The following is a 12,500-nucleotide window of genomic DNA, read 5'->3' as shown; positions in this document are numbered from 1 at the left end:
ATATTTGACCAATTTTATAAGTTTGTCCTTTGTGTGTACATTGGCAGAGTTTGTTTGTGCACTCAACTTGTCCGTTATTTTGACATGTACAAGTGTTGCAGTCATCCTTGAATTGTGCTCCGAAATTATAAACTCTGGTTTTGTAAGTACAGGTACATGGATTTGTCGTGCAGTCTACACTACCATCGGCTTTGCATGTGCATGTATTACAGTCTTTTCTAAATGTATCACTTATTTGGTAGGTGTTTCCATTGTAAATACAGTTACATGGCTTATTTGTACAGCTTACTCTACCGTTCACTTCGCACGTACATGTATTACAACCCTGTCTAAATGTTTGACCTACATTGTAAATCTGGTTGTCGTACGTACATTTGCAAACTTTGGTTGTACATTGAACGTACCCAGTTGCTAGACATTGGCATTCGTTGCAATCTTCTGAAAATCTGTCACCAATTCTATAAGTTTGTCCTTTGTGTGTACATTGGCAGAGTTTGTTTGTGCACTCAACTTGTCCGTTATGTTCACATTTACAAGTATTGCAATCATCGCTGAATTGTTCTCCGAAATTATAAACTCTGGTTTTGTAAGTACAGGTACATGGATTTGTCGTGCAGTCTACACTACCATCGGCTTTACATGTGCACGTATTACAGTCTTTTGTAAATGTATTACCTACTTGGTAGGTGTTTCCATTGTAAAGACAATTACAAGGGTTATTGGTACAGCTTACTCTACCGTTCACTTCACACGTACATCTATTACAACCCTGTCTAAATGTTTGACCTATATTATAAATCTGGTTGTTGTAAGTACATTTGCAAATTTTGGTTGTACATTGAACGTACCCGGTTGCTAGACATTGGCATTGGTTACAATCTTCATGAAATATTTGACCAATTTTATAAGTTTGTCCTTTGTGTGTACATTGGCAGAGTTTGTTTGTGCACTCAACTTGTCCGTTATTTTGACATGTACAAGTGTTGCAGTCATCCTTGAATTGTGCTCCGAAATTATAAACTCTGGTTTTGTAAGTACAGGTACATGGATTTGTCGTGCAGTCTACACTACCATCGGCTTTGCATGTGCATGTATTACAGTCTTTTCTAAATGTATCACTTATTTGGTAGGTGTTTCCATTGTAAATACAGTTACATGGCTTATTTGTACAGCTTACTCTACCGTTCACTACGCACGTACATGTATTACAACCCTGTCTAAATGTTTGACCTACATTATAAATCTGGTTGTTGTAAGTACATTTGCAAACTTTGGTTGTACATTGAACATATCCAGTTGATAAACATTGGCATTGGTTACAATCTTCATGAAATCTCTGACCAATTTGATAAGTTTGTCCTTTGTGTGTACATCGACACGTTTTATATGTGCACTCAACTTGACCGTTAATTTGACATGTACAAGTATTGCAGTCATCGTTGAATTTCTGCCCAATATTATAAACCCTATGATTGTAAGTACAGGTACATGGATTTGTAGTGCAGTCTACACTACCATCGATTTTACATGTGCATGTATTGCAGCCGTTTGCAAATCTTTCGCCAATTCGGTAGGTATTTCCGTTATAGGTGCATTTACATGGCTTGTTAGAACACTGGACTGTACCACTAGACAAACATTGGCATTCGTCACATTCACCAAATCTTTGACCAATATTATAGGTTCGTCCTTGATATGTACATTGACAGATTCTTGTTGTACAATCTACTTGACCGTTTATACAACGGCAAGTGTTGCAAGCATCAGCGAAAGTTTGACCCTCTTGATATTGTGAATTTTTGTAATAACAGCCACATTTATCGCTGTTACACTGCACTGTTCCTGTAGTTTGACAAATGCAAGACTTACAGCCATCATTGAAACTCACTCCAACATTGTAGACTTTACCATTATACTGGCACTGACACACATTATTAGTACACTGAGTATGGCCAGTAGAAAGACATTTACATCTATTACAGTTGTCTTGGAATTCTTCACCTTCTTGGTATACCTTTCCCTTGTAAGTACATTGTTTAGTGCAGTCATTGTTGCTACAGTGTACCTGACCACCGTGTTTGCATTCACATGTATTACAGTCTTGCTGGAATTTATCTCCTACTCTGTAACGTCTACCTTGATAGATACAAGTAGATCCCTGTCCATAATCACAACGTAAGTTTGTACAGATTGCTTTGCCATATTCACCACATACACACGTGTTGCAGTCGATCTTGAATATTCCTCTCCGCCTGATTCCATTATGTGAACATTCGTCTGTAAAGAAGAACATCAATTAATAATTATTTCATTTAACCACAGCAGAGTTATCTACTGTATGTATATTCAAAAATAATTCCTCATATACATACAAACATATACACACACACACATACTCACACACACACACACACACACACACACACACACACACACACACACACACACACACATATATATATATATATACATGTATAAATATATACATACAACATAAATATATACATGTATGTACTTTAATATGCATGTACAGATATATATATATATATATATACATATATATATATATCTATATATATGTCGAAGAGGATTTGAAAATGCTGAGGTCTTTTTAAGATGCTTATTGATGTGACTGGTTTCACTTTAAAAGAAAAAATCTTTTCAAAAGTTAAGTGCAAGGCTATGTGTAGCCTTTGTGGTGTTGAAATTTAGTCTACATAGATGTATTAAAATACAGTGATAGAGTCTTTGACGATGGTAAGAAAATGTTAAGAAATAGAATATTTGACAAAGATAAGAAAATGTTAAGAGAGGCTTTCTGTTTAAACAGTTTACGTAAAAGTGTTGAAAATAGGCAGTAAAATAAGTTCATAATTGTTTATAAGTTCATAAGAAATCATAATTGTTTATAAGTTCATTAGGAATCATAGCATGTATGCAGAAAGATTTTGTAGACAGTATTTGATAGGAGAAAGCGTGTATTGCTTTGTCAAAAGTTCATCAGAAATCATAACTATTTATAAGGACTTTAGAGAAATGATCACAATATGTTCATTCCTCAGTAAAAACACACACACACTCAAAGAAAAAACAGACACATATACACACGCAATACAATTCAAACACTCACAGGCACACACATACACAGGCACGTAGACGCACACAGTAACACACAACACCCTGAAAAATACAAGATACACTCACCCACACAGACAAACACACTGCACAAATAATACACATAAAACACTCACAAAAATGCACTCAAAGCTACGCGCACACCACACAGAAAAGTAACACATGTACATAGACGCACACATGCACAGACACCCCATATATCCATAAACCACACCCACATACACACACACAAACGCATACCTAGTATAAACACGTACAGTACGTACACGCATACACACACGCACACACATACACACCACCCTGATAAACGTAACACACAAGTACACACACACCCATATATACTATTATTATGATTATTATTGTTATTATTATTATTATTATTATTATTATTATTATTATTATTATTATTATTATCATCATCATTATTATTATTAAAACTACAAACCGTCAGAAAAATATCAAAAAGAATCTGCCACTCAATGTTTCATGTACACGTTCGTCGTACAGTATAAATTGAGAATTTGAGAATGTAGATTTTCAATCTAAACCGTCCGACGAACGACAACGTGAAACTCTGAGTAGCAGGTTTTTGAAAAGCTTTTGCAGATTTACTAATACTAAAGCATCTTACTCTACCTCCGGTATTCCAGTACTATTTTCCCCACCTTGTTTCACACTTAGGTACTTATTTGGAATATATATATATATATATTTACACACATACATATATGTTTGTATGTGTGAGTGTGTGTGTGTGTGTGTGCGTGAGTGCGTGCGTGCGTGCGTGCGTGTGTGCGTGCGTGTGTGCTTGCGTGAGTGCGCGTGCGTAGAGGTGTAACAGCCCGGTGGTTATGACAGCGGACTCGTGGTCGCAGGATCGCGAGATCGTTTCTCAGGCCAGGCGCTGTGAATGTTTGTTGAGCGAAAACACCTAAAGCCCCACGAGGCTCCGGCAGGAGACGGGCTGACGAACCCTGCTGTACTCTTTCACCACAAATGTCTTTCATTCTTTCTTCCTGTTCGTGATTTACCTGTATTTCAAAGGGCCAGCCTTGTCATAGTTTGTGTCACGATGAATCTCCCCGAGAACTACGTTAAGGGCACATATTTCTGTATAGTGATCAGCCACTTACACGTCAATTTCACGAGAAGGCTGTTATGGAATCCTCGCCGTCGTATCCGACGGAGTTCCAAGATATATATATATATGTATATATATATATATATATATATATATATAGAGAGAGAGAGAGAGAGAGAGAGAGAGAGAGAGAGAGAGAGAGAGAGAGAGAGAGAGAGAGAGAGAAAGAGAGAGAGAAGGAGAGAGAGAGGAAGAGAGAGAGAGAGAAAGAGAGAGAGAGAGAGACATAGAGAGATATCGTGTTGGCGATTTTAAGTAAATTCCATTAACCCAACTGTTGATAAATTTAACAAAATAACTAACTAGAAAGTACCATAAATGAACAATGTAGAGCAGTATAATTTACTTACAGTTGTAGCTGTTCACACATGAAAGAGCTATTATCACTAGTAACAACTGGTACAGCATGACGGACAGTTTCTTTCAGCCTTCTAGAGTTTGGTGACAGTTGTTTTCCGAAACAAGGACAAGTTTGACAAACGTCTCAGAAAAACTCTTTTTATAATGCTTAATAAACGTGATCAATTGCATGAATAAAAGGAAATCAACAAATGATCAAGCTGAATTATTCACATCAATTCAATATTTAAAATTAACATATCTACCCACCACCCAAAGTAATCTATTAAAAAATGGGTGGATCTTTTCCCTTGCTATTATGTTTTACAAATGCATTCAATAATAAATGATGTTAAACTCACGTGTTACTTAACGTGCTCACAAACAGTTAAGCAGTTATAAATTAATTATTGAAGTATACAATACGCTTATACGAGGATAGGCAAATGACTCTCTTCCAGTTTTCATACAACTCCTGAGAACATTTATTCAAACACTGCCGGACATTAAAAACTCACGCCCAACTCGAAGAGAATAATTTAGTTTAGGTACAAGTGTCTTTCCACAATTAAATCAAAGACAACAATTTCATTTTTAAGGAATGTTGTTTTTGTGTAACAGTTTTTTAACTGAACACTTTTATATCAACTTTAATTGTGCCTAACACCATCTTCTGAAACAGAATTCTAGGATATATTTTCTTTCAGACATTTTTTACTTTGCCTTCATGATTTGTACCATATACTCTTGATTCAATCTCTACACTCTTCCCTATCAGTTTGTAGGTAATCATTTCTTCTTCTTTTTTTTTGTTGGGACTGCGTGACTACACAGACACAAATTCACAAATTATTCCAATTATTGGCTGCTAGTTTAGAATTCCTTCTTTTCTCAATAATTACATTTTTTTTTCTATGAACACACTGAACCAGGGTTCAATCATTAGTTTTCTCCTGTACTGAGATTATTAACTAAAACTATTCTTTCTTAAATATAATTCAACTCTTCTGGATTTTTTCTTTTACGATCTATCCAGACAACTTTACATAGAGTATAGATCATAACTAACATTTCCTCAGGAACTAACATATATTCAATATACCTAACATTTCTTCAATATCCATTGGATGTCTCTGTGTGGGAACAGTATCTCCGAAATTGTTCATCATTTACTTCAGTGTCTTCCCTGACATTAGTGATGGTCTTTTGTAGACCTTATCGTTAATATGATATTGATATACTTCTATATATACTGTTTACACTAGTTATGTATTGTACATAACTGAAGATGTAGTTAGCGTGTAAAACTCATAGGGTAGTTGTTTACATTATTGACCTGTTGTCCCTTTGAGCAAGGTGAAGAGCATTTTCTATATCGTCTTGTGTCTTCCTCTGTCTTTTCATTTGCTATGCCTACAAAAGTTGGTGATCGTGCATATCCATGCCTTCATGTCCCACACACAACTTTGCATGTTATTCAGCATAAACATTTTGATATCAGTTGGTGTAGATATCAATTATCTTCTCTCTTTGGTTTCTCTAGATTCTTCCATCGTTCAGTTCTTCGACAGTAATCTAATGCCTAAGTTATTTTAGTTTCCATTCTCCCAACTGAAGTCAGCCATTTGCCCCTTTATGTTATTAAGTCAACGTATATGCATATGTATGTGTGTATGTATGTGTGTGTGCATGTGTGAGTGTGTGTGTACATATATAGCGTCGTCGGACTAAATTTATCGAATTTTTCATGTGTCCTTATCTTCAGGAACAACTCAAAAATATAGGTAATCAGGGAATGGAAATGCAAAGCTTAAAGAGTAAAATTTTCGTTGTGAAAAATTTAGCTGACTTGGAGGACAATATATACGAGACATATATATGTGTGCGAGTGTTCCTGACAGTTTTTCTTTTATATTTTCTACGGATTGCTTTAAGCTCACTTTCTTTATACACATCAATCATTGGATCTTACATTTATAGCTTTAGTTAAGCTTTACAAAAAAGAAATCGACGGGGAACCAGAGTGTGTGGGTGAAAGATTTATTTTGTTACATTTAATTAAACACATGAAGGTGAGAGACGTCGGTGAACTCGTGCTTCGGAGAAGTCCCACCTAACCGGAAATCGACTTCACTACCGACCAGCTAACTAGCTAACCAGCAGCGATGTTCGTATTTTACATTCATCCGTCATAAGCCCTTGGGCAGTGCCTTACACACGCACACATAAGTAACCCTGTCATGTTGATTCATATTCCCTACCCTTTGCTGAAATAAGTTTCTCTGCTGCTCGTGGTACTGTACACGCTGTTCCTCATTCATATTGTCTCTCTTTTGCTGAAATAAGTGTCTCTGCTGCTTCTGGTACTGTGTATGCTGTTTCTCATTCATATTTTCTCATCTTATTTGTTGTCCCTTCCTATCTTGCTGCAGGTGTTCCTCGCGTTGTTCACCCTCTATTGATGCTCGTCTCAGCTGCTGGTGTTGCCTGTCTCTCTAGGATTTCCTGCCTCTGATTTTCCCTTATCCTCCGTCTGTAGAGCCTCATTCTTGCGCGAGCAGCTTCCAGTTTTTGTTACTGGTTCATGATAAATGCGGTTTATAAGCACAAAAGAAATATAAGATAAAATGTATACAATACACGAAGAAGAATTTGATAAAAATGGACTGTTATAGGCAATTCGGATCTTCTCTGTTTCACTCACAAAATTAGCCCCTTTAATTTTGCTCAGATCGTTTTCAATTTTGGTGTATCGTTGCAGTTCTCAATTTTGATTATTCTCATGTAATTACGCTATCTCGTAAATTAAGACTCTGATGTTATTTGAAATTAAAATTTCAAGATTTGGGTACTTTTAGCCTATCAACAGACAGCAAGGCATTAACAGCTTGTTACCATGACAAAAGCACGTTGTTTGTGGACGCACGCATCCGCGCAAGTCAGTGGCAACCGCGATAAGGAAAACAACCCTCCACATTTTGGGTAACATTTTATTTCAATTTCAAAATCTGTTTTATTTATTTATTTTATTAGATAGAGATATTTGACCGAAGCAGATTATGTTTGAATAACATTTGATTTCAGTTCCTAAATTCGTTTCATTAGATAGACATAGATAAAAATTCAATCCACGATTTGCATTTTACACATATCTATACATGTATGTATAGATATGTATAGATATGTCTATCTATCTATCTATCTATCTATCTTTCTATCTATCTATCTATCTATCCATATGGACGGACGCTAGACAAATCGGCTCCTATATAAGTTGCATTTTTCACCTGTTAAAATACCTATTTTGTTTTTTAATTTTTGTATAAGTTGTGTATAACACAAAATACTTCGTGAACATATATTTTTCAAATTGGAAATAGCTCTATTTAGAGCCTTATTTCCAAAAATTCAAAAACATCTCCCTCGATCCTAGCCATATTCTGTAAAACAAATATGGCTAAGGTATTCAACGAGGCCGATTTCCCGCCCCTAATGCCAGAGGCGAGAGAACTTAATGCCGTTCCGCATGAACGCAGACAGGTGGTGGAGAAGAGCAATGACTCTGAGTCTACTGTTGCTGCCTCAACCACTACCACTACCACCATCACGTGTAAAAGCTCTGCTGCCACAGCAGTCTTGCTTGCCATCGTCACCAGTGACAATAACAACAACAACGACAAAGACAACAACAACAACAACAACAACAACAACAACGACAACGACTCAAATGTCCTTGCTAACACGACCACTGTCTTCACCACTGCTACCACCAGTGACAACAACAACAACAACAACAGCAGCAACAACAACAGGACACCGGCCTTCAACACCACCACTACTTCGACAAACTCTGCTGCCACTACCACCACCTTTGAACCTGGGAGTACCAACACCACTGTCAACACCACCATCAAAGACTACAAGATGAACAAGATAAACAACACCACAAACGCCACAAACAACATATCTGCCAGCACCACAAAAACAAATTTTGCCGATGCAACAAAAGAAAAAAGAACAATATTAACATTCACCCAAAAACAAATCAATGATACAAAATCCCTTCTCACGAAAGAAGGTGACACTGTACAAATACACATACCAAAAGAAATCATCGAAAGCACAAACAAGAAGCACATATCATACAGACTGATCAACACGAAAACCAAGCGACCGGAGAATTTCTCCACCAAAAAAATTGAAATTTGTCTCAAGCCCATATGGCCCTTTCAAAACCATGTTACTTGGGGCCGCAAGTTCGCCACGGTCCAAGTACGCTTTCAGAGCGAAGAGTTAGCGAAGAAATTTTCGACACTCTCTCTCCACACAGATAACTTGGTGATGATACCGAGTTATCTTGGACAGAGAGTGACGAAGGTGACAGTAAAGAACATCCCTTCACAAGCGGAGACGCAGTGGATAATAGGTGCTATATGCCTCGAAATGGAGGAGGCAAATATATTAGAAATTGCTACTGCAGAGGAGAAAAACTGGGAAGGAGGCAAAAAAATCGAAGTCCTCCTCCACATCACTGAAGAGGAGTGCCAAAAGATCCCCGCACACATCCAACTGGCAAAGGACCGCAAGTTATATGTAGTGGTGGAAGGAAGGCGGTCACGTTGTTATGTATGCGGCAGCGAGGCACACCTCAAGGACAGTTGCCCAACCGCCACCAACCAAAAAAAGCAACAAGGGCAACCACCAAAACCCACGAAAAAACCCCTACTACCAACACCACCATCAACAATCAAAACAAGAGAAATACAAGCAACACGGACAACTGAGAAGACAACAGCAACTGCAAAAACAACAAGTGAGGAAGCAGGAGAAAAAAAAGAAAATTCCAAGATTGTCTCCCCCTCCCCCACATCACATACACCTCACACAAATAACAAGCAACCAACACCAACAAAAACAGCAACACAACCACTCACACAAACACAAACAGACGCTCACAATTTTCCCCTACCCCCTTCCGATTCCTCAGAACTATCGTTGGAAGACGAAAGTAATGAGGAATGGCAAATAGCCCAAAAAGGAAGGAGGAAGAGGAGCAAACAAGGAAATGCAAACACCAACAAAGCAGGGAGATACACAACTCCCGAAAACACTCCAGACACCAACACAAGCACACACAACAACAACAACACAAACAACAAAACCCCAAAAGTGAACACACACACAATGCTCACTGCCATCAACACATAGGGTGTCCACAATTTCACATAGTCAGCTACACGGATCACAAACTTGTGAAGTGTACGCTAGACTTAGATAAGACACATAGGCAGGGACCCGGTTACTAGAAACTAAACGCGTCTTTCCCGTCGAGACAGGTTTTCAGAGACCGGATTAGCACGTTAGTAAAGAGGGCTTTGACGGGAGCCATAACAAATGATGGTTTGCCCTCAAGAGAGCAAAAAAAGCAGAAGCGGTTAGGTATAGCAAAGCACGAGCCATAGACAGAAACAGAGTAGAGGGTGAGCTAGTTAAGAAACTAGAAGAGGCAATTAGAAGTGGCATCGCATCCGACGTTTTGGCAGCGCAGTTGGCCCTAGACCAACACTTCAACGCCAAACACGAAGAGTGCGTTGTCAGGGCTAGGATGCGTGCTCTAAGGAACGAAGGTGTTGGAGCCGCGCGAGAGGCCCGGGTGGCGGAGGCGCAACAGGGCAACAGAGCCACCATTCGGTCTCTGGTGGACGAACAGGGGCGCGAACTGCTCGAGCCAAGTAAAATGTGTGAGGCTTTTCAGCGGCACTTTACTCGGCTGTTTGGGACGAGTGGCGAGCGAGAACGTAGGGTGGACTTCAGTGCCTACCTGCACAGCCTGCCACGACTCTCGGCAAGAGAGGCGGAGTGCTGCGAAGGTGCCATCACGGCGGCGGAAGTGAGGGACGCGATGGCGGGATGCTCGAGGGACAAATCTCCGGGTTTGGATGGTCTGCCCTACGAGCTTTACAATTGTATGCCAGACTTGTTTGGAGACGTCTTGGTGGCGGTGTGCTGCAACTGGCAGCAGAACGGGAGCATTCCCGGTTTTGTGAGCCGAGGAGCCGTAACGCTGCTGAAGAAAGATCTAAACAAGGGGTACGTCATAGATAACTTTAGGCCTATCACTCTGCTCAATGCAAACCTGAAAATTTTGGCCAAGGAGTTAGCCAAGCGGTTGACGCTTGTTATCGAGAAACTGATCGGCAAGGCGCAAACGTGCGCCGTGCCGGGCAGGAGCATCCATGACAACCTCCATCTGATGCGCTACATCATAGAGAGGGTAGTTAAGGAACCTGGCATGGGTGGGGCCCTGATCAATTTAGATCAATCGAAAGCTTTCGATAGGGTAGACCATCAAAACTTGGAGGCTGTCCTCATGGCGGCCGGCTTCGGTCCCATTTTCCGCGGCTGGATGGCTGCCTTGTACACAGGCATCCGTTCGGTAGTTCGCGTCAATGGGCACTTATCAAGACCCTTCGGCATTGCACGTTCGGTCCGTTAGGGATGCCCCCTCTCGTCGCTCTTGTACGCATTGATTCTCGAGCCACTACTGCGGAAGCTGGCGACGCTGAGGGGCATCCCGCGAGAGTTGGGATGCGGGACGAGCGTGTCGGCATACGCGGAGGACGTCACCGTCATAGTGTCTAGCCAAAAGCACATTGAGCTTGTCGGCGAGACACTGAAAGACTACGAAGCGGTAACGGGAGCAAAAATCAACCGGGATAAGTCAGTGGGCTTGCGGTTCGGCACCTGGAGGAGCAAGCCCATGCCGTCAAGCAGCGCCTTCGTCGTGGGACGTTGGACTGACGGTCCGGTTGAGTTGCTCGGGGTCTGGTTTGGTCCGGACCTCCAAACGGAGAAGAACTGGGACGAGATAACGAGAAGGGTGGCCACTCTAGCCCGGCAATGGGCCGAGAGGAAGCTGTCCCTAAAAGGTCGGGTGGATGTGGCGAACACGTACATCGCGTCCGTCATATACTACCGCCTGACCGTCGTTCCTTGTCCCGACCCTACCATCTCCAAGCTGTGGAAAGGATGCGTTCCGATGGTTAGGCGATCCGTTTGGAGCCAACACCCGTTAAATGGAGGACTGGGCATGTCGTTAAAGGTGTGAAAGTGTATGTTGCCAATTGGTCGACAAATGATGACGAATTACGGACCTTCACTTTGTCTCCCGTTCATTTTTACATTCAGTATACGTTATGTTATTTGTTTATTTCCCATAATGTTTTTTAATATATATATATATATATATATATATATATATATATATATATATATATATATGCAAATGATAGGATTGCTTCAATATTTCAGGGGTAGTCTGAAGTATCTGAGCAGCCAGGGGATATTTAAATCCGAAGACACTCCTGGAAATTACTTGTGTGGGTACCGTCTTCGTTAGAAAGTATCAAGAGGCAGGTAATTTATAGTTTAAACCGCAGTTTATAATTATAATTATGTGGAGAATGGAGAAACATTTATAATTTACCAATGCGACGTACACACAAACGGCCATATTAGATCTTACATTGGCGCTACGAAAAACCAAACACGCCTCAGATACAATGAGCACCAATCTAGCTTTAGAAATAGAAAAATCCAAATTCAACAGGACTTAGTAGCTATATCTGGGAATTAAAAGACAATAAGATAGAATATAAACTAAAGTGGCATATACTAAAAGCAGCTAATTCTTATAACCCATCTAACAGACGCTGTGACCTCTGTCTAACTGAGCACCTCAAAATCCTAACGGCTAGAAAGCATCTCTTAAACAAAAGATATGAACATAATCCAATTTGTTTACACGCTACAAAATATTCATTTTCTAAGTATAATTGAATAAGTAATACATTCCACTTCCTAAGTATAATTAAATGTCCAAAAA

At 39.8% G+C, this 12,500-nt stretch overlaps 1 protein-coding gene across 1 annotated transcript in view; it reads right to left on the bottom strand.

Annotated features, from left to right (window-relative positions):
* Positions 1 to 12,500, bottom strand: part of LOC149136166 (uncharacterized) — a 27,885-nt gene that overhangs the window by 1,400 nt on the left and 13,985 nt on the right. The window contains exons 3-4 of the mRNA XM_089350106.1: positions 4,627 to 4,699; positions 1 to 2,277 (exon numbers count right to left, since the gene is read on the bottom strand). The exon at positions 1 to 2,277 is cut by the window's left edge and continues 650 nt beyond it. Coding sequence (XP_089206232.1) covers positions 1 to 2,277; positions 4,627 to 4,699 — 2,350 coding nt within the window. The remainder of the gene's footprint in view (positions 2,278 to 4,626; positions 4,700 to 12,500) is intronic.

Source organism: Octopus bimaculoides, chromosome 4 (genome assembly GCF_046866305.1).
Source record: "Octopus bimaculoides isolate indiv1 chromosome 4, ASM4686630v1, whole genome shotgun sequence".
Lineage (NCBI taxonomy): Eukaryota > Metazoa > Mollusca > Cephalopoda > Octopoda > Octopodidae > Octopus > Octopus bimaculoides.
Note: the sequence above shows the minus strand (reverse complement) of the source record. Positions and strands in the feature narration are given on the sequence as shown.